The sequence below is a fragment of the Rattus norvegicus genome, chromosome 2 (assembly GCF_036323735.1).
Source record: "Rattus norvegicus strain BN/NHsdMcwi chromosome 2, GRCr8, whole genome shotgun sequence".
Lineage (NCBI taxonomy): Eukaryota > Metazoa > Chordata > Mammalia > Rodentia > Muridae > Rattus > Rattus norvegicus.
The window spans coordinates 53,151,035-53,178,810 of NC_086020.1; the positions used below are offsets into that span (position 1 = coordinate 53,151,035).

The 27,776-nt window shown below is 40.6% G+C and overlaps 1 protein-coding gene across 12 annotated transcripts in view; it reads right to left on the minus strand.

The window, feature by feature from the left end:
• Nnt (nicotinamide nucleotide transhydrogenase) overlaps positions 1-27,776 on the minus strand; it is a 93,701-nt gene that overhangs the window by 6,878 nt on the left and 59,047 nt on the right. For all 12 annotated transcript variants that reach the window (XM_063281783.1, XM_008760774.3, XM_006231968.5 and 9 more), the window contains 4 exons: positions 27,409-27,569; positions 25,297-25,476; positions 15,455-15,614; positions 12,592-12,673 (listed from right to left, as the gene is read on the minus strand). In XM_063281783.1, the coding sequence (XP_063137853.1) occupies positions 12,592-12,673; positions 15,455-15,614; positions 25,297-25,476; positions 27,409-27,569 (583 nt within the window). The remainder of the gene's footprint in view (positions 1-12,591; positions 12,674-15,454; positions 15,615-25,296; positions 25,477-27,408; positions 27,570-27,776) is intronic.

A 27,776-nucleotide genomic window follows, 5' to 3' on the forward strand; every position in this document is an offset into this window, starting at 1 on the left:
ATATCTGTTTGCATAATAATTTATTACCCTGAGCTTTGGGGCTCTGTGTTTGGAGCAAACTACATGTGAGATTATTAAAAGAGAATGCCAATGTTTTGAGAGAAATAACAGAGCACACTCAAATTTGTACAAATATATATGCATGCTGATGAGTCAACATGAGTTTAAAACAATTCTGGCCCTTGTGGCTGGCTAATCTCCAAAATACATATTAACATTAATTGTATTAGACAAAGGTTGGCCATAACCAGCAATTTCCACGAACTGACTGGCCAAAGCTCATCAATGATCCATCATCACATGAGGAATATCCAGAACTCTAACGCAGAAAGACTACCAGCCTTTTGGTTCTTCCCTTTGGAGCAGTAAAACGATCCTCTATTATGCGCATACTTTAAAAGCTGAGTCAGCGATCCCTGACCACAGCAGGGCTCTGCAATAGGAAAATAACTGCTAACACGGAATCACGCACCCTGGACTTTCTTCATCTCCTCCTCCTACACCACATTGCACATGGGCATCATGGCGTTCCTCCCAGCAGCAGCTCCTTGAGCATAGGAGCCAGGCCTTGCTGGTCAGTGGTCACAATCCCTGTGCTCTACCTCAGCCCTCACTTAAAAGCAGAAGGGTTTAGACGGCAAATCCCACGAAAACACACTGGTTGAAAAAATCCTACGTCTCTTTCTGAAGGAAGAATTTAGGGTTCAGGTAGCAGTTAGTTCTCATTGCACAAGCATTTGGACAATTGACTTAAACACCCCTCAGTTACCTCATGTGGATGATGGGGCTGGGAGAAAAACCTCTATGAAGGGTTGTGGGGATCTAAACAGGAGAATTAACAAATTATTTTACCTGCAAAGTGCTTTATATCAGCACCAAACAAATGGAGCCTTAGTAACTGTGATGGTTTGGACAAGAGCGGCCTCTCCACAGAATCTCATATTTGAATGCTTGGTCATTAGGGAGTGACATTACTTGGGAGGGATTAGGAGGTGTGGCCTTGTTGGAGGAAGGGTGTCACTCAGTGTGGACTCAGGTTTCAAAAGCCCAGGCCAGGCCCAGTGTCTCTCTTATCTCCTGCTGCCTGCGGATTCAGATATAGAATTTTCAATTACTCTTTCAGCAGCCTGTGTGCTGCCATGATTCTCACCATGTCTAGTTAGACAGACCAAACCTCTGAAAATGTAAGTAAGCCCCAACTCAAAGCTTTCTTTTATAAGAGTTGCTGTGGTCATGGCATCTTGTAACAGAATGGAATACTGGCTAAGACAGTAACAAGAGTATTACAGTATTCTGCTCAAATATACCTTGGTAATAGGGATGTTCATCACACTCATCAATTAAGTGTGTATTTCTTAATGTTCACATATTTCAAAACAACACACATTTTTACCTTACAATGTTGGGTTGTTGGTTTGTTTTTTTTTTTAAGCAACATTCTAGGTTTCCTAATTTTTACCTTGAAATGCTAACATAGTGTATACTGATATAGTCCCCTCAAAGCAGGAAGTTCTTTGTACCTGAATCAAAAGAAAAAAAAAAACCTAGAGAAATGATACTGTCAATATAGATTAAATCCAATAATTATGAACATTGCACATCAGACTCAGTGCAAGCCTGGTGATAGCTATTATTCACACGCATGTTTATGCTGATAGGGTCAAATTTCAAAAGGCTACAGTTAACCATTCAACAGATACCAGTAGGCAAAACAGTGTCATTGCTCTATTTGACAGACACAGAAACATCAGCACTGAAGTTAGTGTAATCTCTGTAAGTATCTTCCAGCACTTTCTGTCATTTTTGTCTTTCAACTGCGAAAAGCATCGTCTTTGATGGAAGCTTATGTAACAAAGAAGCTTGGCCCTCCGTTACCAATTAAAAATAGGCTCAAGCCCTTTGCGGGGGGAAAGTGGAGCAATGAGCTCTAATCAAACAGCCCAATCTTCTGGGCCTCTTTAGTTAGCCAAGAAAAAATAAAAACGGGTGAGAATGTGCATGGAGCTGATCATGAATATCAAGTAACTGGATAAAGTCTGGGAAGGGAGCAGTTCAAAACTATCACTTCCTTAAAGATGATTTGATAATCCGCGATGACATAAGCTCCACTCTTGCAGCATATTCCAACCTCACATCAGGTTTTCAGTGCCATATGTTTTAAAGGAGTCATGACGGCATCGATGCCCAGGATGACAGACTTTGAAAACAGTACGTCCCAACCAGAGTTCACTGTAGCAGTTGCTCTTGGGCATGTGGGGCTATTAAAGATAATAAAATATTCCCCCACGTGGGTCTGACCACAACCATCCAAATAAATCCTATTTTCCTGTTGACATTATGGAAATGTCTGTCTAGGTCAGCTGTGAATCATGGAGAATGGTTTGTTGAATCGAATGCTGTAGACAAAGAGACTCAGTGCAGTGGGCCCTAGCTTGAAGCTTCTAGCATTTTCCCAGCTTGTAGAGGCTCAAGCTTCAAACATCGAAATGCTCCCTGGACGGTACTCTATAACCTTCAACTATTTGACTTTAAGTCTTTTTTAGTCTGTGCACAAAATCACTTCCATATTTAGTACCATTGAAGGGTTAACATCCCTTCCTTTACTGTGATTTTTCATTTTAAAAGCAAACTGTATAAGAAAAGCAACGCATATTGACCGTATCTTTGAATTCTGCCTTCCCAAATCCACTCCCTCACAGTTTTCTTAAGTATTTTGGAGACTGGTAAATTAGGAAAAAGACAAAGAGAAAAGTAAAAAGATGATTCATTTGCTAGAAATCTACTTCTGTTTTAAAACCATAAATATTTCTAAATCATTAAAACTGTTGTCATGACTTCTACTAGGTGGCCTCGTCCAGCCTTTATATGAGGGCATATGTGTAGTTTTACTCTAACTTGCATGTCAGGATTGGTTGATATCCTCTTTTCTGAAGGGAAATGGAGGAGTAGATCTTAGGGAGTGGAGAGGAACTGAAAGAAGTTGGGGGAAGGGAATTACGGTCAGGATGTATATGACAGAAGAATGGATGGATAGATAGATAGATAGATAGATAGATAGATAGATAGATAGATAGATAGATAGATAGATGGAAACTGTTGCAAATACTTGTAATTTTATGTTGCCTCGGCATCCATTTAGAAGACAGCACTAGCACATTCAAGAAGTACAGATTAGTCCTTGACATTTTTCTGTCTCCTGCTCCCTGAGACTGATACAGATCCATCCCTACACAACTGGGCTATGCAATCTCACCGCTGTAGCCATAGATTCCTACCCACACTCTCTGAACTCATGAACTAGAGCTCCTCCCAGAGAAATTGCTCAGGTACTGCTTTGAACCTTAGCGAAGATCTGGGTGTCTAGGTATCTATCTCTTTGTCACCTCAGCTGCTAGGCTGAACATGATGGTTTCTCTTCTAATATTCCCAATTTGGCTTAATCCTCACTCCTCTTCTATCTGGGATTTATAATAAACTGTTTCCATGAATCACACAATTTGTTAGGCTTCCTCTTCTATCTAACGTGACCAACACACCCTCTCCACTGCAGGCCTCTCCTAGGGACTGGTCACCATGATTGAAATTTACTAGGTATGTATGAGTCAAGAGGCACAAGGGGACCAACCTATAATGAACAACATCACAGACTGGCCATTTAGGCATTAGATCATCCATCAAGAGAACAATGTCTTATGAAAAGCACACTATAAACAGACATTGCTACCTATTAGGACTCTCACCAGGTCAGGGCTAGATTTAAAATCACTCTTCTAACAGTGTAGAGAAATTTTAACCCAGCAACATGGCTTCTGTGGCAAGGAATCATATCCAAAGACCTTTTAGGTCTATGTGATCCAGCTGGAATGAAGACAGTCTCTAGATTACAGTAGGATCTGGCTGGGATACAAACACATCCTTAGTACCCACCTTTAATCCCTAACAGTGAAGGTAAGGTTGGTTTGTAGACAGAAGAAGCCATGTTTGAAAGTGATATCTAATTGAGGGGCAAAGTGATGAATCAAAGATTTGATATCTATCTATCTATCTATCTATCTATCTATCTATCTATCTATCTATCAAATAGAAGAAGGAGTCAGAGATAGAATATACCTGGACAAGTGTATTCTATCTATTTCCACAAGGACAAGAAAGAGAAGCTACTTAAGGGCAGCACGAAAAGAGAGAGGAGTGGTGTATGTGTGTGGCAGTTTTACCAAAACAGTTTTACAGATACAGGTTACAGAGAGAATGAGCTAAGCACAGGTGAGGACAGAATGAGAAGGAGCTGAAAGATTAGAATGCATTTCCAATGTTAGTATGAGGCCAAGCAGAGCAATTCAGTCAGGAGCCCAGAGAAGCCAGGTTAAATCAGTCAGCTTGGAAGACTAGACTATATAGCAGCTAGAAACTTCCAGGCCTACATCTAAGGATAGTTTGAACAAAGAAAGAAACGCTCTGCATATTTGCACAGCTTGGGGTCCAGCTCTCATCTCATCCCGTCATCTGAGGAAATAAAAGTGATGTCTATATACCAGAGACTCTAAATCCAAATTAGAGGAATATCACCCCTTAATAGTATACTAGACTTTAAAGATCTTCCTATGACCTTAAAGCCATCCTAGGAGAGGAAACGGTTATTTGGAGTTAGGTCAGTTATGTATACATGGTGTTCTGTCCCAGAATGTGTTGGAAATCTTACTATAAATGCAATAAAGGGTCCTTCAGGGACCTCTGTATTCTAGATTTGCATGTGACAATAATCCATTCTGAAGAGGGTCCGGTCCCTATAAACAATACAAGAGTTTGTTACTAGAGTCAGTAGTTTTACATTTAGTTACACATTTCTCCTGTAGAAAATATAGCAGACTGAAAAGAGAAGGTCTTTTGGTCTATCAATTACTTATTGATAAAATTTTTTACTGACAGTCATAAGTTCCTTAAAAACACAAAGGGAGTTTTTTAGTAGTAATTTTAGCAAATTGTTTTGAAATAAAAAAAACCTTCTAAAATATGAGGTCAGCATAGTGAATGCTACCCAAATCATCTTTGATCACTTCCAAGACAAGCTGGGTGGGGCTAGTCTTTTTCATCAGAAGAGAATCGTGTTAATGAGGAGATATAAATCTTCATGGCAAGACAGCTGCTGTCCATAAAAATCAATCACCAAGAAACATCATGCAGTCACCCTCTCTGGTGAAGTTTCATAAGTGAAACACGGATACCGCACTGTCTAAAATGCTGAGCACTATGAGAAGTTAGACAAAGTCACTCGTACGATTCTAAATGAAAAGAAGCACTTCATTCAACTTCCTGTGGCTTTCCTGCATTCGGATTATGCTTTACTCCTCCCTTTCTTCGTGTGAAGTCAATTAAGAGTTGAACTACTACTCTGACTGCTATCTGGTGGCCATTCGTATTCTTTCCTTACTTAGGAAAAAAAATGGTATGCAAGTCAAAGAGCTTATGAAAGGGTCCAATACTTTTTCTAACATAGAATAATGGACCCTGTTCTTCCAGTAAAATTGAAGAAATGCTTGACAGTCTACAGCCATGTTCTCCCTCTGGTCCATGTAGCACACAACATCAGGTACACAAAGATATAACAAGTCCTCCAGGTGGATCAGGTGCAAGAAACCAAGCTGAATGTCAACACATCCCTCTACAAAACCTCTGTATTTCCCATTCCAACAATACGTGTGATATAGCCTAACCTTTCTATAACTGAACTGAACCCAGATATCTAGCCTAGAATGGAAATCTCATGACTACACTCTTTCTTTTCCAAAATAATTAATAAAAAATAATTAACAAGACCATGAGTGGCCACATTGGAATGAAAACTAAACTTACATTTCTGACTTATGTTCTACAATATTATATTCTGGCATATCATAGACATTTAGTTAAAATTTCATCTATTTGCCTGAATAATAATCCTGTTGAATGCTCTTGGGATGCAACAGCTAACGAGCACCATAAAATGAAAATTATAAACAAGATACAGAAGAATTTGAAGATGAAATAGGAAGATATTTATTTGTACTGTTCTGTCCACATGGACCTCATTGAAGAGTTATAATAAACTGAGTTTATTAGAACTAATATTGAACCAGAAGTTAAAAAATCACCCTGATGGTCAGAAACATTTACTTCATCTGACAAAAGTATTCCTCAAACTGACAGCATGCTTGGGGGTGGAGTGGGGTGGCATGAAGATTCTAAAGAATGAGTCCTAAAAAAGACATTACAAAGTGCCTAAAATTCTAGTTGTTTGCACAGACAATCTTTGCTCACCAATCTGGAGAGGGTAGAAGATAGTTGTAATGGCTATTCCTGGTTGTCAACTTGATTATAATCTGGAATAAACTACAATCCAGGATTGGAAGGCTCACCTGTGATCCAGATCTTAAGGCTGGAAGATACAAGTTTCTGACCTGGATCTTGGCATGGAGATCTTGAGGCATAGTGGCTATGAATCCCAGGAGACTAAGGCAAGATCTCTGAGTTCAAGGTCATCTGGGACAAATTCCCAGATACCGGCATAATGGCACACACCTTTAATCTGAAATGCACCTTCTGCTGGAGGCCTACATAGGGTCATTGGAAGAAGGAAGATTCGCTCTTCTTCGCCTGCTTACCTTGTGGGACTGAACAGCTATGAGAGCCTTGGACTTGCCACTCACAGCTGACCACTGTTGGGGAGTTGGACTACAGACTGTAAGACATCATAACAAATTCCCTTACTATATAGAGACTACCCATACGCTCTGTGACTCTAGAGAACCCTGACTAATACAATAGTCAAGCCCCAAATGATCTCGAGAGAAAGCTGAGACTATCAAAACCCATCACTGACTTTTTTTTTAACATGCATTGGTGTTTTGCCTGCATTCATGTCTCTGTGAGGATGTTGGACTTTTGAGTTACAGACAATCACAAACTGCCATCTGGGTGCTGGGAATTGAACCCAGGTCCTCTGGAAGAGCGAGCAGGCGGGGCTCTTAAACACTGAGCCATCTCTATCCCCTCAATGACACTCTTCATCTGGGGGACTGCTGACAATCCTATACAAAGCGTTCAAATCTTCATGAGTGAGTGCATGTTCTTGCTTCGCTTCTCCTCTCTGCCACCAAAGGTTTACTGATTTGCACAACTGCATAAGCAACCTCGATCTCACCCTCCTCCCACCATGCTTTTCGAGCCGGCAAGTCAGCCAAGGGCAAGGTAGCAGAACCACTAGCTAACTCATGGTGTTACTCCTCTTCCTCTTTTCAGTTAGCATCTGAATTTGCCACAGGCATCCCCCTTCTCAGAGGAGAAGGAGAGAGGGGATGGGAGAGGTACTGGGAGGAGGTGAGGCTTCAATCTGGATGTAAAGTGAAAAATAAATAAATAAATTTATGGGAAAAGGGAAAGAAGAAATGTCCCCCAATTCAGAATTAAATCCTAAAATCCTAGTGCCTCACCTCTCAAGTGAATGTAAGCCCTGTACCCTGTACCGTTTGAATGAGAATAGTTCCCATAGGCTCATATGTTTGAAAGCTCAGGCTGCCAGTAGTGGAACTATTTGGGAAGAATTAGGAGGTGCAGCCTTGCTGGAGTAGGTGTGGTCTTCTTGGGGAAGGTGTATCACTGGGGGTGGGCTTTGATGTTTTCAAAAGCCCATACCAAGCTCAATCTCTCTCTCTCTCTCTCTCTCTCTCTCTCTCTCTCTCTCTCTCTCTGTGTGTGTGTGTGTGTGTGTGTCTCTGTCAATGTCTCTCTCTGCCTCTGTCAATGTCTCTCTCTGTCTCTGTCTCTCTCTCTCCCTCTGTCTCTCTCTCTGCCTCTGTCTCTCTCTGTGTCTCTGTCTCTCTCTGCCTCTGTCAATGTCTCTCTGTCTCTCTTCTCTCTGTCTTTCTCTGTCTCTCTCTGTCTCTCTGTCTCTCTCTCTCTCTGTCTTCCCCCTCTCCTTACCTTCCCCTCCCTCCTCCTTCCTTCTTCCTTCCCCTCTCCCTCCCTTCCTCTCTTTCTCTGAGCCTGCTGCCTATCAGATCAGGATAGGCCTGTGCTTGGATCAGGATGCAAGGTGCCCAGCTACTGCTCCACTACCACGTCTGTCTGCTTCCTGCAATTTTGATCATGGGCTCTGAAGCTACAAGCAGCTCCCCAAATTAAACACTTACTTTTATAAGAGTTGGCTTGCTCACAGTGTTTCTTCAGTAGAACAGTCACTAAGGTAAGCACTAAGAGTTTGGATATTTTACTCACTGATCTATCCCCAGGACCTAGAATAGTGCCTGGAACAGAGTATTACACAATTATTTGTTCAGTGATTGGTCATCAATATGAATAGTCATATCCTTAAGAAAAGAGTGCTATAAAACTATCATTAGACTGCCAGATAATGTTGATCACTATTCTAATTCTCTACTAGACCTGGCCCACTTTGCATTCCCTTTATAACGTCACAAATCTGCATGTGGTAGCTGTTTCCATGCCCTAAACATGACTCATAGAAACCTGAACTCTCCCTATTTGAATCTAGAGATTCAAAATAGTTCATCTTGTGTTTGGATCTTTTTTTTTCTTTTTTTTTCCGGAGCTGGGGACCAAACCCAGGGCCTTGCGCTTGGTAGGCAAGCGCTCTACCACTGAGCTAAATCCCCAGCCCCAAAATAGTTCATCTTAAAGTATGCTGAGGAACTGATTACTTAGGGGAAAAAAATACACTTAAACCATAGCCACACAACATAAGAAGACTGTAAAACATTATTAAGCTACAAATATCATAGACAAGTTGATGTATTAAATGAAGTAGTTTATACACACACCCACACCCACACACACATACACACAACTTTTTTTAAGCCTACAAACAGTTTATGTTATTTGTACAGATAATTGAAAATGTTCCTCTCCTGGCTCTACTCACCTTACAGTGACACATTAAATGGAATTCACTCTTTTATATATAGTTTTTTTTCCTTTGTAACCATGAGACTGGGGAACTAGACTTTTATAGCTTTGTATTATCAGTAACCAGCAAATAAAAAGCTATTGACAAGCTGTTAATAGATACAGCTGAATAGTAACCTAAATGTAAAAAAGAAAATGAGAAAAGAAAAGAAACACTGAGAAGAGGGCTTAGCACTTAAGAGCAGTCACTGCTCCTCCAGAGGACCAGGTTCGATTTTCAACCATCTATAATTCCACTCCAAGAATAACTGCCGCACTCTTCTGACCTTCACAGGCACCAGACATGTATCTAGTGGTTAAATATACACATGCAGGCAAATACCTATACAAATAAAATTAAATTAAATCAAATTTAAAAGTAACACATAATATCAATTAGTAAATCAAAGAAGTCAGAAAGTGTTTCCACAAAATCAAAAGGACTTCTGCAATAATGCAAGTGATAACCCTTTAGAGAAAGAAAATCAAGTAGTTATTAATTACAAATAAGGAAAATAATACAACTTTCTAACATTTACTGCTTAGAGATGGTATTCCTGACTTATATTGAAAAGACCGACCAATAACCAACCCAAAGTTTGGGAAGGAAAGAGGAAAGAAATATCTGTGCTATTATATGCTAAGGTTTTTATCTTTAAAACGTTCAAAAACCAGCATAAGTTTTGTGAGCTGACTGACTAAACAACTAACAATCAAACAATATCTTAAGCACTAAATTTTCATGACATTGGTGACCCAAAATGAGTTCTTGTCATGAAATGCTGCGTGCTTCGCTATAACCTCAAGCCTTTGAGAGCATGTTATGACTGTGGCCAAAGCGAAGGAAAACAGTAGTGTCTCTAAGTCAATCATGGGCCATGAAAGCCAGACAGACTGTATGACAGATGCGATTTCTCTTGGCACCACTCGGGCGTGACTAATTGATGACAATCGTATGTCCACATTGGCACGTTTCCACGGGGGAAGTGTGTGAATATGTCACTACATCTGGATGCGAGGCATGCTGGGTCCTGAGGCACGAAGACCTCCTAACCAGGGGCCCAGCAGCTGCACTCAATGAACACCGTGGGAGCGCCACAGAGTGATGAAAGGGGAAATTGCCACGAACTGTAAATACAGACTTATTTCATTAAAATACGAGGTAACCGCGCAGCTACCTCTTGTTCAGACATGTGACTCTATATAAAAAAAAAAACCTATAACGTGTGTGTGTGTGTGTGTGTGTCTGTCTGTCTGTCTGTCTGTCTGTATTTGGTCAATAAAAATCTTCATTTCCCCTATAAAAAGATGATGACGCACACATAAAGCAAAATCAGAGTTTACCTGACTTCCTTAGTAAAGAAAATCCACACAGAAACTAAAGTGGTAAAGTCAGACAGACAGCTGTCATCGTGTTTAAAAGAACAGTTCCTTTCCATTTCATTCAACTGAAAAATCCAAAACGCCAGGTCACAGAGCCTATGCTGGCTGAAAATCCAACTGCATAATAGTGAAAAGCATGATATAGATTATATATATCACATGTAAGTCCATCTTGAAAGTGAAAGGCAGATAAACATAAGCCAATATCTATAACTCACAACTAGTGAGATCAGACTAAGTAATAATTTTTTTCTGACTCTACATTATGAGTTATAAACAAATTTGATGGTTATTTTTAATAAGGATTTTCAACAATTATGCAAAACCATGGGGTGCTTTTACAAATATAAAAAGTTTCTATGATGTTCATAAAAACACTTCAACAATCTATAACTTATAGCTGGATAATCCCCTTACGGATGTATAATTAAATGTCTTATGAACCTTAATTACTCCTCCTATGCAGAAATACATACATGATGCTTTTTCCACTTGTGTTTGTGTGTGTGTCTCTGTGTCTGTCTATATGTGTGTGTGTCTATCTGTGTCTCTGTTTCTCTGTGTGTGTCTGTGTGTGCATGCATGTGTGTCTGTGTGCATGTGTCTATGTGCATATGTCTCTATGTATGTGTGACTTTCTGTGTGTGTCTGTGGGTGGGCGGGTGTATCTCTGTGGGTTTCTGTTTGCACATAGGCCTAAAGTCAAGAAACTTCCCACCTTCCTGTAATGGGGCTTGCCAATTAGGCTGTGCTCACTAGCCAGTGAGATCTCAGGATCCATTAGTCTCTATTTCCTCAGCAGTAGGCTTACAAGAACATACCACCATGCCTGCCTTTTTACATCGGTGCGGAAAATCCACCTCAGACCCACACTTGTGCAGCAAGCACTCTGCCTACTGGGCTACCTCCTTGGCCCTTAGATAATGAGTCTCCATTCCGCACCCACTCTTCTAATGCGGAACTGATTTTCTAAGCTGTCCTGTTAACCTCTGCTGAACAGTGAGTAACAAGAGAGGTATGCCACATCCAGGCCTCTTTCACTGAGGATAACCAAAACATAAAGGCCATCTTCCATGCTCTGTTTTATTACAATTGCCACTCGGCCCCTAAACACTCACAGGGTGATGGGAGGCGTTACTAATATCTTGGACTTTTCCACATGTGGATTGAATAAAGAAAGTCATTTCCTTTTTAGGAAAACCATACAAGGCTCTTTAACACATCCTTTTCACTTGTAGGCTTGCAAGTGCTTTGAAATGGAAGACTATGGCCAAGAAAGGAAGAGCAACCAGATAACTGATAGGAAAGAAGAATAAATAAAAAAAAGAGTCATTTTCTAATACTTGGATGAAAAACTAAAGTCAATGACTTTTCTTATCTCCAATTTATTTAATATCACCACCCAATAAGAAAATCCTCCACATTGAAACAATGTCGCTACCTTCTTCCATAAAATGGCATCTTGACACTTTGTGTACTGAAAAGCACACACCATAGATTTTGGGCAGGGATGGAGCAATGATAAAGGGGGTAAGAAGTAAAATTCAGCTGACCCTAGACTGGGTAAGTAATTTCTGATCTCATCACCTATGCCTCTTAGAATCATAAATGGATAGGACATTCAAAACCAAGATTGATTCTACATCCAGTTTGGCACAGACACTCTGACAAGTTCTAGGTCTGGTTGAGTTTAGGTCCACTTTCTTGTCTGCCCCCAAGACAAAAGCATACGGTTGATATTCAAAAGGAACTATTAGTAACAGACATTAACAATCTGGTGCACATACATTAACATCCAAATGAACCAACTCCATTCAATGAAGTATCTTGAGCCTCTTATTTATGCTACCAAGTCAACACTACTGCTAATGAACCTGGAAAATGAACAGCAACGTTCCTAGGAGAGAAGACCTCGCAAGCTCATTGTCTTTCCTAGATGCCAAGAAACAATGTCCCTTAGCGGGGACTCAGAGAGAAAGCTCAGCACCGCAAAGGCCATTGAGCTCTTCCTCTGAGAGCCCTGTGTTTGTGCTCCTTGGGACCCATGGGGAATGATCTAGGTGTGCACGGTCCTCCACCCCTCAACTTAACCCCCTCCCAAGAACATTCAGCACTCAAAAGGCAAGCAGCAGCAAGAGCAGCGCTGAGAGTTTGGAGGCTTCATGACAGCTTGGTCTCTTCCCCTCGGGTCACTTGTCTTACCTGTCACTTTTTAAAGACCCCACTGCTCCCTTCTCATCGCAACCACACGTTTACACACAGTGCACTGACCTGACTTTCTTGCCTTGTTCGGTAAGCATCTTCACCAAATCGGCAATGGGGTACTGAGCTTTAGCTGCACAGAGCCCATATCCTGTGAGGGAACATAAAGGACACAAAAGAATGTGGTTTTATCTGGGACATCTTACTGATTATAACCTCCCTCTGGATCCAACCATGTTTCTATGACAGCATAGGCAGTTAATCAGACTACATGATTTATAGTCTGAATACTTTGAAACTCAAAGCCTAATGACGCCTCCTTAAACTCTCAATAAGTCTCAGGCTGCAGAATGTCCCGGCTACGCTCCATGTGCCCACACTGGTCCATGCCCACGCCCATGGGCTTTTCAGATGTGGATATGTCTTGGATGCCACTGTAGTCCTGTGTGGATCGCTCCTGGCTTTGTTCTATTCTTCCTCTGGTACCCTGAATGGTTTTTCTCCTTTGTCACTAGCCACATCTTCCCCTGAGGCTTTCCATTTGTCCACTGCCTCTCCTTAAATCTTAGCTCACTGCAGGGTGGGAACAGCTGTGCTGAGTCCTCCTGGTTTGACCTACAGCTGATCTCCAGTACAGCATGATCACTGTTCAAACCTAATGTCTTCAAAGAAAAAGAACTGGAAACCCTTCTCCCCCAACTCTTCTGCCATATTTAAATAAATAAAAAATGGTCCTCTCCACTTAAGGTTTGTACAGGTTATGACCTAGAATGTCCGTCCACTCCCTTCTCCCTTAACTCTAAGACAGTGTCCATAGAACCTGTATGCTGACTCACAACCATTAATACTCTTCTGGTTCTTCTTGTCAAATGCCAACTTTTGCTCTAGCTAGCATTTCTGCCTTCTCCTACCCACAACACCATCCATCCTCGAAGGCTCAAAACGATTCCTAACTTCCCTTCAACCCTTCTTAGGCTCCACTTTAGGAAAAAGAAAATGTGTCTATACAGTTCAGTTTGGGACTATCAGAATACATGTGGCAGTATTTATCTCTCTGACTCCTAAACTGGGATAGGCAGTTCATGAAGGAAAGATATCACATCCCGTCAATCCTCATACTTTGCACACAGGCATACCCTCTCAATAAGCCACACCCTTGCCTTTTGGCTAGGACAATTCATTCTGCAGGTATGTCCCAGACATTACAGTGTGTTTCCTCACACTGACTGGCACCAGTAGTCTCAGCTCCGTAACAACCAAAATCCACTGTTCAAATGTCTTAAAGAGTAACACTGCCTATATTGAGGTGCGTATTAAAATATCAAATTTGCCTAACATTTGTTATTTTTATTTGGACTACATTCTCAGCCAGTAAATTGTCCACATGTCAAGTCAGTAGTCTTTCTTCATGGAAAACTCCCAGAATGGCAAAACAGAGTTAAAATCTTAATCTGACATTCTGTGACAAACATGAAAAATCGAACTCAGTCACACACATTAGGAACTGTGGCCAAGAGGTATTAAATGACTTGGTCTGTACTATTCTGGCTGTTAGAGACAAAGTTAAGGACAATCAGGATATATTGGGACTCCCGTGACAAGTTCTTTACAGTCCGCTACTTTAATCAGCCAAAACTATAATTACAAGATGAGCTTTCTCTCCTCAGTCATACTATCTAACATGATCAGAAACCATGCATTAAGCCTGCATAATTCCTAACAACCATCTAGACCTCTGTCCTTACACTCACAGGTGACTGTAGTCCTCACCCCTTGTCACAGAAACTTCACTCTGCAACCTATGGAAACCACTTCAGAAAACCTCAGAGAGATTCTTGATGAGCTAAATATTTATAAAAAGAGAACAACACTTACTGAGCCTATTGAATGAGTCAGACACTTCCATATGCTACCCTTAATTTAATTTTACATACCTTAAAATTAGCAATAAACGAGACTCAACAGTAGCTTAGCATGTATACAGAAGCTCAAAATGATGTCTGGAATCTACATCAATTGATAGAATATTTATGTTATTCTGAAATATTGATCTGAGAGTACCTAGTATTCTCACTGACTCCATGGCCACTGTCTCCACTGTGTTTTCAAAAATAAGGAGGTCCCTAGGGCTAGACAGGCCCTAGCCCTAGAGGAAAACCTACTAATATTAGCTGCTAATGGGACATAGTATTAAACTGACTTCTAAAGACTTATTTTTATTCCCATAGATCTCGTATCTCTCAGCCTTCATCTATGAAGCTTCTACTTGCACCGTCATTAACAGAGAGACTCACGACTGCCTGAGTTGCAGAGAATAAGAGGCTACAGGACACCCCATTAGGTGGAACATATTTACTGCAGTCACTCCTCCCAAGGCCCAGGGATCATTGCAGAAGAAGCAGAAGGAACCAGTAGGAATCAGAAGTAGTAGACGACTACAAGAAAACTTTATCTCTGGCACAGCAGGGCTGCTACTCATACAAATTCACAGTGGTTGTCACAGCATACACAAAGCCTATGCAAGTCCAAGTCAGACCAAAGTCCAATGTGGAGATGGGAGGTGGGTACAAAATCCTTCTCCTAGCCATGCAGTTATTGGCAACAGTTAGCTGCTGGAGAAGGGCCCCTGCCAAGCCAACCGTGCTCCAGTGGAAGACCACAGGTCCACCAATACTTGGGTGGCACAAATGGTCTTGATGAGTTAAGAAGAAAAGAGAAAGGTAGGTGAAGAGAGAAGAGATGGCTCGTGAAAGGATTGGTGATGAATCTGATCCAAACCTGTATGAAATTCTCAAAGAACTAACAAAACCTTTAATGAGGAGGTTACAATGTATCTTTTTCCTATCGATATAATCAATGATAGGTTGTTAGGTTTTTCTAGATCTTGCTTTTATTAATTAATTAATCAATTTATTTATTTATTCATTTTTACCTGGAGTAATAACAATGCTGTTAGCTTCCCGGATCATCTCGACTGCATTGTCCAGGTTGATTTCTGTATGTGTGCCGGAAATTTCCATGGGTTTTCCACCAGCTGTTGAAGTCGTACCATAGCCTCCGAGAATTACATTTGCCAGGGAACGGTTCATTGCCTAAAGAGCAAAATCAGCCCTATGAGAGTCCAATCCGTGGAATTCTTGGGGAATAGCATAAATGTTTTGTACATGAAATTCAACATCACTGTAAAGGAATGTGTCTTAACAATTAAAGAATTTTAGCCAGGGGTGGCTCCTAAAGTCACTTCAAAACTTAATAATAAAGATACCTACCTAAGAGCCCTATCAATTTTCCAACCGGGTCAATTACACACTAATTATGTTTTCAACAAAACAAAAACAAATGTTTTAATGCAAATAACATATAAAATACAGAAGTTAATTAAATTTTGGATGTACTATTATCGTCTAGATACTGAATAACCAACTTCTCACTCCATATTTACATGTACTTCAGCAGAGTGAAAGAGAATGAGAGAGTTGCAAGGAGAAAAATTTTCACGAAAAGGCCTCATGTATCTCTCCAGTAGGTTCTGCTACTGTGTTCAAGCTGTCAAAAGACAGCCAGAAGGAGTCCAGATGATAATTACACATTTCGTTTAGAACTCCTCAGCTTTCTGCATTCAAGAAAGGAAAAATACGGACGTGGACACTCGCACTTTCCAAATCTATTACAGCTCCATAAAATTTTATATCTGATTGTCACAGAAGCAGACGGACTCATCAGTAGCATTCTAAAGTCTCTCGCCTGCAAGGACGTGGGTAAGCAAGGCAATCCACTCTTTCAGTCTGTGCCCACCCTTTACCCTAGGAAGATAAACCCAGGAGAGAATTCAGAGAAAGCCATCTCTCCCTCCTAGTGTGCTCATCTGTGATCACCCATGGATGAACCTGCACAATGCCCCTAGACTATAAAACAGGCAGGAAGTGTTCTAGTTTTGTCAAGATAGCTGGCAGGGATGTGGTAAAAAACAAAAAAAAAAAAACAAAAAAACAAAAAAAAACAAAACTAGATGTTTTGAGGAACAAAACACATTTTAAGAATTCAAATTCCTTACTGTTTTAGTTAGGATTTCTATTGCCGTGATAAAACACGATGACCAAAAGCAATTTGGGGAGGAAAGGGTTTATTTTGCTTACACTTCCACACTAGTCCATCACTGAGAGGATCCAAGGTAGGAACTGAGGCAGAAGCCATGGAGGAGAGCTGTTGGTTGGCTTGTTCCTCATAGCTTGTTCGGTCTACTTCCTTGGAACACCCAGGACCACCGGCCCAGGGGTAGCACCACCTACAGTGAGCTGGCCCCTCCCACATCAATCATCAATCAAGAAAAATGCACCACAGGCTTGCCCAACAGACCAGTCTGGTGGGGGCATTTTCTCAATTGAGGTTTCCTCTTTCAAAATGAGTCTTGCTTGTATCAAGTTGACATAAAGCCAGCCAACACACATGCTATTCATGAATCAGAGCGTTTTATATGATGAGTAATTTATGGGGAGAAACAAAACTCAAAAAAAAATCTTCAAGACTTATTTTTTATGATTGTAATCCACTCTATTACTTAAAAGCTTACAATTATCAATCTATTGCTTTTTCAAAAACAAATACTCTATTTTAAAAGTTTTATTTAAAAAAGAAGCATCCAGAAATCTCCGATAATAGCCCATCAGGAAAAAGCAGAATGGTCCATACAACAGTAAAGAGGCCAGTGACAACCTTGCAGAGAGAGTTACACAGCTGGGGAGGTCTAGTAATAAGAAAGAGGGAGAAGGAATGTGGAAAATAGCCACACTTTAATAAATAACATAAATTTCAAAGATGATGGATAAGAGGATAAGAAAAATTTTGATGTTTTGAATTAACATCCTAATCCCAGCCGGGCAGAAAGTTTATAAACTTCTGAATAAAAAACCTGAAGCAGTCCTAACTAGGACTCCTCAGACATTCAACTTTTGATGTCTAGGAATCTTTTCCAGTTTTGTTTACAAGATTCTGAGATTTAACTCTCAAATATAAATGTGTTCTACTAAACTCTTGTCATTAAAAACTAATCTGAAAAGCCTGTTTTGGGAGGGCTGAAGAGATGGCTCTGTGGTTGAGAGTGGTTGCTGAGCAAGCATGAGGACAGGAGTTTAGATCACAGTTGCCACCACCCCACCCCCAAGAACTAGGCATGGCCCCACACACTGCAACCAGACTCGGCATGAGACCCTACCTCAAAGGATCAAGTCAGAGAATGAGAAAGTTAGACTCTCAGTGCCATTTCTGCCCTCCATACATATGTGCATACGTCATGCATGCATGTGCCTCATGCATACATGCACAAAACAATGTAGATGTGAAGGTTGCCATTACAGAGAACTTTTCTCCAACGGACGAAGAGTCCACTTCACTTTACAGCAGAACCAACAGGGCAGGGACGCAGAGATCATGTGTGAGGACAGAAGCATTATTGTTCTAACTTGGCTTAAGAAAAAGCATCGTTTCTCCTATAAAACTGGATAGGGGAGGAGGGAAGGACTTCTGAGGACATTTAATTAAAGTGCACTCACTTGGGATGGAACTTGGGGAGAAAAAATTATGGTTTAACAATCAAAATCTGCTTGTTAAACACATAAGCAAAATTATATCACCATTATACTAATTCCAAGTGGTCTCTTAAAAATTACATTACTTTTCATCTCTTAATTTACTGTTGCAACATTGTGTTTGCAACAAATGTTTAGGGTTTATGACTCTGTGTCTCTTCCCACCCCCCACCATTCTATTTCCTTCCTTGTGTAATTCATGAGACTATCCTGTGGCCACTTATCCACACATTGAGGGGTTCCCAGATTCCAAGACAAAAAAAAAAAAAAGGTTGCCACACTGTCCAAAACTGTTCCTTTTGAGCTAATACGTCCTATAATGAAAGTTATGTTCAACATTAAAGAGATCATTAACTCCCATAATTCTAGCTACTCGAAAAGAAATCAGTCGGGAGACAAAGAAGGGTCATAAAAACACCCGTAACTGAAGCAATAGCATATATACCATTTAGTGCTGTCTCTTGTCTCGATGCTCTGTAGATGCTGATCAATCAATCACAGAGAAATAAAATAAAATTCTACTTGGCCTGGCTTTTGACTTACTTCATCATGCTCTAACTCCACTTGAAAAGAAAGATGAGCAGTCTTTCCTTGTCTGAAAAAATGCTTTCCCAGTTTGGAAGAGCTCCACCTGCCAGGTACTAGACTGAGAAGAGACACACAGAGGCACATGGAGCTTGACTACTATAGCTTGGCAAGAAGCAAATCAGGAAACATGTCAGCATTTTTTCAGTTTTTATTATATGGCTTGTTGAGTAACCCCAGCACTGGGCTCAGAGCATGCCCAAGAGAATTCATTGTAGAGCAACACTTTGATTTTGGACATTGTTGGTTAGTCACTCGGGGACTATTCCATCTCCTCCCACATAATAAAACCACCCTGCTTGGGTTTGGACTTACATACTGCGCTTCAATAAACACTTAAGAAAGTCAATATACTAGAACCATATGGACTCTATTGGCATCTGCCCCTGTAACCTGTACATAGAGGACTCCAAACTAATAAATAAATAAATAAATAAATAAATAAATAAATAAATAAATAAATAAATAGCTGTCTCCTGAGAGGCTCTGCCAGAGCCTGGCAAATACAGAGGCAGGTGCTCGCTGATAACCACTGAACTGAGAACGGGGTCCCCAAGTTAGAGAAAGGACTGAAGAAGCTGAAGGGGTTTGCAACCCCACAGGAAGAACAATAATATCAACCAACCAGACCCTCCCAGAGTTCCCAGGGACTAAACTACCATCCAAAGAGTACACATGGAAGAACCCATGGCTCCAGCTGCATATGTAGCAGAGGATGGCCTTATCAGGCATCAATGAGAGGAGAGGCCCTTGGCCCTGTGAAGGTTCAATGACCTCGTGTAGGGGAATGCCAGGGCAGGGAGATGGGAGGAAGTTGGTGGGTGGGTAGGGATTCCAGAGGAGAAATTGGGAAAGGGGATAACATTTGAAATGTAAGTAAAGAAAATATCGGGGTTGGGGATTTAGCTCAGTGGTAGAGCATTTGCCTAGCAAGTGCAAGGCCCTGGGTTCAGTCCCCAGCTCCGAAAAAAAGGGGAAAAAAAAGAAAGAAAAGAAAATATCCAATAAAAAAAAAAGTCCTTTGCTGTCATTTAATGAACACTCAAGGTTCATTTACCAAACACTGTGTTCATTTGACTATGTATGCCTCCTGGATCAGGTTTCACAGACACGAAGGTGTGCATCTTAAAACACATCCTATACAAAATGAAGCTATTTCCCACCTCCAAAACTACTGTGGGGATTCAACAACCTCCTGTTTGTAAATGACTTGGCACAAAAGCTGGAGTATTAAAATAACCTTGAGCAGCCAGTATTTCATCGTTTTTTTGGTTTTGGTTTTGGTTTTGGTTTTGGTTTTGGTTTTTTTTTTTTTTTTTGGTTGTTTTTTTTTTAATTCTAAACTACCTTGAGCTCTTAAGCACAACTCTTTTAAAAGTTTCTTATAATAAACCAGTACATGCTACAGATCAGTGATGTGGGTGTAGTGGATAGGGGTGTCAACTATATGAGAAATTTAGGATGAATCTACTTTAAATGCCTAAAACTATGGCTGGCTTGCTTTTGATTGGTCACTCTCTGTTTTGCCATTGCAGGGGGAAGTGCGGGGAACGATGGAAGGTACACACTGACAATAAGACTTGAGCCTGCAGGATTCTCAGAGATCAATTCATCAGGATCAAGAGCCAACAAGCACTCACATCTCAGACTGGTTCCTTGTACTGATAAAAACCTAACAAAGGAACACCACAACCATTTGTTCAAAACGTCTCATTCTGTGGGTTTAGAACTATTGCAGTGTAGCTATATGCATAAGTGTTTAAAAATATACTAGTTAGAAAAATCAAACATTACAATAGCTTAATACATTTCAAAGAGGATGAATACAAACTCAGCAGTCCAAAATTAGAATACTAAATGTTAACAGTTAAATGATGAATGGGAATCGTGTCCTTTGTTTTCCTTTGTCCTTTTCTAGCCCTCCAAATACCCTACATCTTGTACTTTCATAACTAAACTTTCTTTCTGAAATAGGATCTTCATAGGTATGAGCTGGCCTTGAAGTCTCTACGAAATCCCGGCTGCACGTAAAACTCATGATTTCTCCTTCAGCTTCCCAAGTGCTGAAGTTACAGTTGTGTGCTGCTGTCCTCGACTTACAGTAGCTTTGTTTGTTTGTTTGTTCTTGTTTTTACTATATAAGCTTGGCTTGCTTAATACACACTACATAGACCAGATTGGCCTCAAACTCAGAGGTCTGCCTGCCTCTATCTCTGCTTTCCAAGTGCTGAGATCAAAGTCAGGAACTACCACATCCGGCCTTGGAGTAGTCTTTTTAATTAAGGCTTTCACTGCCCTTAAACCCAGATGAATTAAAAAAAAAATACTATTACAGAGTATTAATCTAATCTAATCTATTTATGGTCCCTGACAACCAACGCGATATTTAGTATAAGAACTCAAATAAATAAAAAACTAAAGCATTAATGGGAATGGTGTTTTTAAGGCAGTAGAATTAGAAAAGAAACAATGACTAGGAAGATATCCTAACATGTGGATGGGCAGAACAAAGAGAGAAAGATGACATCATTCTACAAGAGTACACAGAAGAGAGTATGTCTAACATACTCTTTTACTGGGCAATTTGTTCTCATTACTGTTACTGAGAAGTCACTGGAGGAGTTACTGTTACAGAGAAGTCACTGGAGGAGTTACTACTGTAAGAGTACCTGTGGCTACAACAATATGGAAACTGAATAGGAAAGAAAAGGCAAGACGTAAAAGACACAGATCAGAACCTTGGAACATGAGCTATGGAGGGTAAATATGGGAAAGGTGCTTATGATGCTGTCCCAAGAACAACATACAAATCCTTCTCCATGTCCCCCTATATTGATATGCTATTAGCATTGATAGAATTTGCCAGGCAAATTACAGGTGGTGCATGCCTGTAATTCCAGCATATGGGGGCTTGAGGCAGGTGGATCATAGTTTAAGGCCAGCCTGGGCTAGATAGTAAGATTCTGTCTAAAATGGAAACAAAATGCAAAAAACCAAATAAGATAAAATAACTCAAATCTTGCAATTTGATTTTAAAACTCACTTTTCTGGCAAATCGCCTTTAAATAATAATGACAATCTGCTGCCCCCTGCTGGCCATTCAAACTCTCCAAATGATACAAAGTAAAACGCTTTAAAAGTTCCTTTTCAAAGAAAACTGCATTTGTAAAGAACTAGATACAAGTTTTCTTTAAAGGTATTGGCAATTTAAACACCCTAGAGCCTTGACGTTTTCAACAGGGTATAAAATTTCCAAATTCCAAGTTTTTTAAACTACTTGGACTACATAATAATTGGGTTGTTTTAAACTTGGACTGTCAAGCCCTGTGTTTTTAAAAGATGAGCAAAACCACAAGAACACTTTTATTACAAAAAGATAACTCCAGTGTTTTAATTGACATGGTATCTCTCAATTAGAGCCAAGTAAAATGCTGAAATGAGAAAATGGAGGTTTTTATGTAACCTGGGGTAACCAAAGCAGCCAGGTGGAGAGCTATCACCTATCTTTTTTATTGTTGTGTGACAGATGGAGACTATTACAGAGATCCACGGCTGCTCAAAACAGTAAATAAGTAACCATGTGACGCCCAACGCCAAAGGAAACATTTGCAAACCTTACACCTAAAACTCAGGAAAACCACCAGAAGGGGAGATGGAAACCTTGTGAGAGCCTAAAGATGGTGCCTGCTGCTAAACAGTGCCCCCTAGACATGACAAAGGGAGCACACCCAGGAAATCTCAACAATGAGGTTGCCTGAACAAGCATGACACCAGCTGTGTGTCAATGTGGATGGGGGAAGTTCCACGAGGTTCCCACCCCTAGATGAAGGTGGTCAATGGCAACTGAGAAAGGGAAAAGCCACTTCCTTCAGGGAATCCCAAGTGGTCAGCCCTGGACACGTATACATTCAAGCAGCATGAAATAGACTGGGTATGTTGTCTATACATATAAGAAAGGCCTTGAATTTTCAGGAGACATGGGAGACGTTGGAGAGGGGAAGGAAGAGAGAGAGTGACAAGTTCAATCAATGTCCTCAAAAATAGTACATTTTTTTAAAAAAGCTCTCTTGTTCTCTCTTGCTCTTGCCTTACTGCTCCTGCTCTGTACTCCCATCCCCCTCCCCCTCTCTCTCCACATGCACATGGCCAGCCTCTACTTCCCTCCTCCTCCTCCTCCTCCTCCTTCTCCTCCTCCCACTTCCTCTCCTTCTCCTCCTCCTTCTTCCTCTTCCTCCTCTTCTTCCTTCTTCTTTCTTCTTCTTCCTCTTCCTCTTCCTTCCTCCTCCTCCTCCTCCTTTTTCTTCTTCTTCCTCTCTCTCTCTCTCTCTTCTTACTGTTACAGAGAAGTCACTGGAGGAGGAGTTACTGTTACTCTCTTCCTTTCTTTACCCTTACTAACCTCTTAGCTCTCCATGCCCTGAATAAACTCTATTCTATACTATTTTTAAAAAACAACTAGATGGCTAGAAAGGTGACTCAGCAGTTAAGAGCACTGGTTGCTTTTCCACAGGTCCCAGATTTGAGGGCCAGCATCCCCAAGGTGGCTCATAGCTCCCTATCATGCCAATTCCAGCCCTCTTCTGGCTTCTGCAGGTACCAGGTATTCAAATGATACACAGATATATATATATATATATCAACAAAATGATATATATATATCAACAAAACACCCATACACAAAAACAGTCTTTTTAATTAATGAAAAAAAATTATAGCCAGACACACTTCCTAACACTGGAGATAAAGGCAGGTAGAGCTCTGAGTTCGAGGCCAGCCTGGTCTACAAAGTGAGTTCCAGCACAGCCAGGGCTACACAGAGAAACCCTGTCTCAAAGAAATGAAATTCATATATATAAGCACAGGGGTATATAATTGTGTTATTAAGGTATGACACATTAAGGTTATCTGTAAACCTAAGATGTGTTTGTAAGCTTTGGGATAGTTTTTGTTAAGTGAGCTTTTCTTTTTATTCAAATGTTCAGAGTTATATCTCACATACTCTTGGTAAAGATATAATCACTGAAAACAATGCAGGGTTGGTTTTTTTAAACTTGTTATAAAGCACTGCAAGTGGGCTTCAGCAGTAATCCAAAGCGGTCCTGTAGAGAGTAACTGTTAACAAAGCTCTAAGTCAGATTTAGAGTTATTTGCAAGATACATTTTGCTATCAAGAAGGGAATTAACTAGAAACAAAAAGGAAGTTGGGAAGTACTTATGTTGCTACTTTTCTGTTCTGGATCCTTCTATTACAGAAAAAGTCACATTCACCATAAATCTTCAGTGATAGGCATGCTCATAGATGAGCAGGAGAAACCCAGGTCAGAACAAGCCGTCTGGAAACACACGACGAGTATAGAAAGCCTCTCACCATGAATGCAGTCTTTCTAAGAACTCAATCTTACAAAACTGAAAACACACGGATGGGGGAGATCAAGTCCCACCCCTAGTGGAGGAACTGCTGCCAACTGATGGCCTCTCAGGGACTCAAAGAGGGAGCTGTAGTCCCAGAGAGGCCATCCATGCTCTGGCAGATCGTCCTACACCCATGAACACTGAGTGGACTGAGTGCGGGAGGGGGGGATGGTTAAAATTTTTAAAAAGGAGCACATGAAGTTGGGAAGAAGCAGTGGTTCTAGGGATGTGGGAACAGTGGAGGGAAGACAATGGAGGTGGATTTCTTTTTTTCATTTTGTCTCACTGTGTAACCCTGGCCAGGCTGGCCTCAAACTGACAAAATGCTCCTGCCCCATCCCTGCCCCCACACCTCCCTTCCTTCCTTCCCCTTCCCACCCCTGATCCCTCATCCCCCTCCTTCCCCTGCCCCTGCTGCCTCTTCCCAAATAGTTGGATTAAAGCATGTGCTGTCCCACCCATCAAGAGGGATGAATTTCATCAAAATACATATAGGGAAATGAAATTTTCAAACAGTAAAGTAAAACACATGAAAAATGTCAAAGATGTGCTATGCACAGAGATAAATTAAAAAAAAAAAAAAAGTCAACCTAAGCTGTGAAGTGCTGGGAAAAATTAAATGAACTTAATATATCCACATGACAGATCACCATAAAGCCCCTTAAATAAGATTTTAGAGGCAGAGTCTTTCATGATTAAAAAGACAAGACTATAGTATGTAATATCCTAAAACTTAAGTGAAAGCTAGGTACACCCTATCCTGCATTCCTGTAACCCAAGCACTGGGAAGAGAGACTACAGCAGGAAGAGCGAGGAGGGTTCAAATCCCCAATTCAAGGCTAGCGAGGAGCCTGTCTCACACCACAGAAAGACGAAAGGATTCTGAATGGACAAATACAGTAAGGTCAGACAAGCAAAAGCACAGTACTATACAAACAAGAACCGGAAAAAAATCCTCCCCTAATAAATAGTATGTGTTACTCTCCAGATAGAAAACGGCATTAGAAGAGTTTTATTTTTTAAACTTTTCCCAACTCCTTAAAGATGGATATCTTTAAGGCAGTCTTAAAATTTTCCTCTAAAACAAAATCCTCATATTTCTGCTGAAAATAATGAAAACCAATAGATTTATTTCTACTGCAAACAGAAGTGGCGAGCACTTCTCCGGGTTACATCCTGTCTCATTTCTTACCACACACATGATGTACGACAAGATGGCGCCCGAGGAGCCGATGAGTGCTCCCACAATGGTCAACAGGTTGTTGTTGAGCAGGAAGCCCTCCGCACACAGAGCCCAGCCGGAGTAGCTGTTTAGCACAGTGATAACAACAGGCATGTCAGCACCGCCAATGGCAGCTGTCAAGGTCACACCCTAGCCAGAAAAAGCGAAGAACCCAACGTGAGCATGTGCAATCAAGCCTCTAACGTTCAACATCTTGCTTCTTAAACATTCTAATTTTTTTAATCAATATATATATATCCATCATACAAGTTCTCGGTGATGACCAAGTCTCCTATATGATCAACTCTCTCGTGGACTGTAAAGATTTAGTCCCACCCCCAAAAATTCCCTAAATAAAAAAAGTGATGAGAACTGGCAGAAACTGGAAAGAAGTCTCCCTTGGAAAAATGAAATATACCAATGAGTGTCTTGATATACCCAGCTCCTGATGGCTTTAGACTGAAGTCAGGGCCCAGCTGGTATCAAGTGGAGGAGACAAAACTAAGGCCATCAGTCCATGGTCTTACTTGTTTGACGATCCAGAAGATCGTGGGTTTGGTGACAAAGACAGCTGAAGAGTGAAAAAGAAAAATCCCACAAAGGAGCAGGCTAGAATCATTTAAAGGAGCCCCAAGTGCTATACATAATCAACACTACCCAAATCTCTAGTTAACATTTAGACTGTCCGTCAGAGGCCAAACGATTCTGTTAAGGGTAAAGTAACAACATACGTCATTGTTATGCTATAAGAGAACTTCAGTTTAAGCAAGTTAGCTGCTCCAAAACAAAAATAATGTTAAAAAATTAAATTATAAATGGTTATCAATATTCAAGATGAATACAACAGAGTCCACCGCATCTAAAAAAGAGCACAAACAATGTGCATGATGGAACCCAAAGCTATTAAATACAAGAAAGTAAAAAGGATGGGGGGAGGATTTTCACTACTCGGTCTGTATACCCCTCCATTTTTGTACTCTGTTTCTGCGTGAATATATAAGCCAAACCAATTAAAAATATCTTTGGGGTTATGGGGATATTTTCCTATTGGGTATAAGTTCCTTTTAAATATAGTCATCATTTCTCAAAAGTGACGATTCTTCCCATTTTAAATATCTTTATTATCGGTTTGAATATAGGGACTTCTGCTTCGTCAGGTTAGAAGTACAAAAATTATTTCATTTAAAATAAAACAAAACAATCATCACCAGATGAGACAGAGGAAAGCCGGACTATAAGGCACACAAAGAGAATTTCAAGTCATTTTTCAGTGTCCTATAGTGTCTGTACTGAAGCCATGGCCTGACTTCATGATAAATCACCAATAAGTCTCACTCATATGCCACAGGTCCAGTCCCTCTGAGCCAGGGTCAGTATTTGATAAGGAATCACTAGACAGCTAGCTCTGTGCTGTATTTTTTTTTCTCAGCTTAAAATATAAGGACTATCTACAAAGTATAAACCAGTCTAGAGGAATGTGAAGCGAGAATGAATAACAGAATTTCATGTAACAACATCCTCTACTAATAAAATCCCAAACTGAACACGGAGACAGAATCTCTGTCTACATCGATACGTTATGTGCGAAAGTCAGACGGGAGAGTGAGAAAACCCACCACAAAGAATGAACTCTCTCAGTGAATACACAGGGTTTAATAACCGCACCTCATTCTACATAGTTATTGGATTCCATATTATATCTTTTAAGGAACATGTGAGCAACTTATGGGCTGTGACCACCTTACACATATTATATAAATCTCAAAGTATTATCTGCAGAACCTGGCAGAGTAGGTGCCTACCAAACGGAGTTAAAAACCCTTGGCTTTTAAAATTCCTGTTCACCAGCAGGTTGGTAGTGTGAACCCCGGAGCAATAAAGGTGTCAGATGTGATGACTCTTAAATATTCGATTCATAGAACGTGATTTTCTTCTCATACTTTTTAAACTTTAAACTTTGCAACCAATGGTTAGACCTGTTTATTCCCTTGGGGATCTTAAAAGAGCAGAAGCACGACCAGATTGTAGTCTAATTCCCCAGCTCTTTTCTCCATACACACTTCTCCATCTCCAGGTACTTACCATCAGAGTAGAGAGTGCGGACACAGAGCCCAGACACATGATGCCTGTGGTAAAACTAGGGTCAGCCATAAATGGGATTATTCCCCCCACGCTAGCAGCCAGCAAGCCTGCATTGAGCGCGTGCCTTCCAGGGAGCAGCAGAGGGGCTGACTTCAGAATACCTGGGCCAAAGCAGATCGTAGTCAGAGCCTAGAGTGTGCTGTGGGAAACCCTACATGTCCCTTAACCCTAAATTACCAAAACGTAATATCAGAATCATGGTATAATACCTCAGATACCGATTTATAGCACCAGATATGAAACATAAAGGCATGTTAAGAGTTCTGTATGTAACAAATTAGCAGAGACAGGAAAATATGGTTCGACTT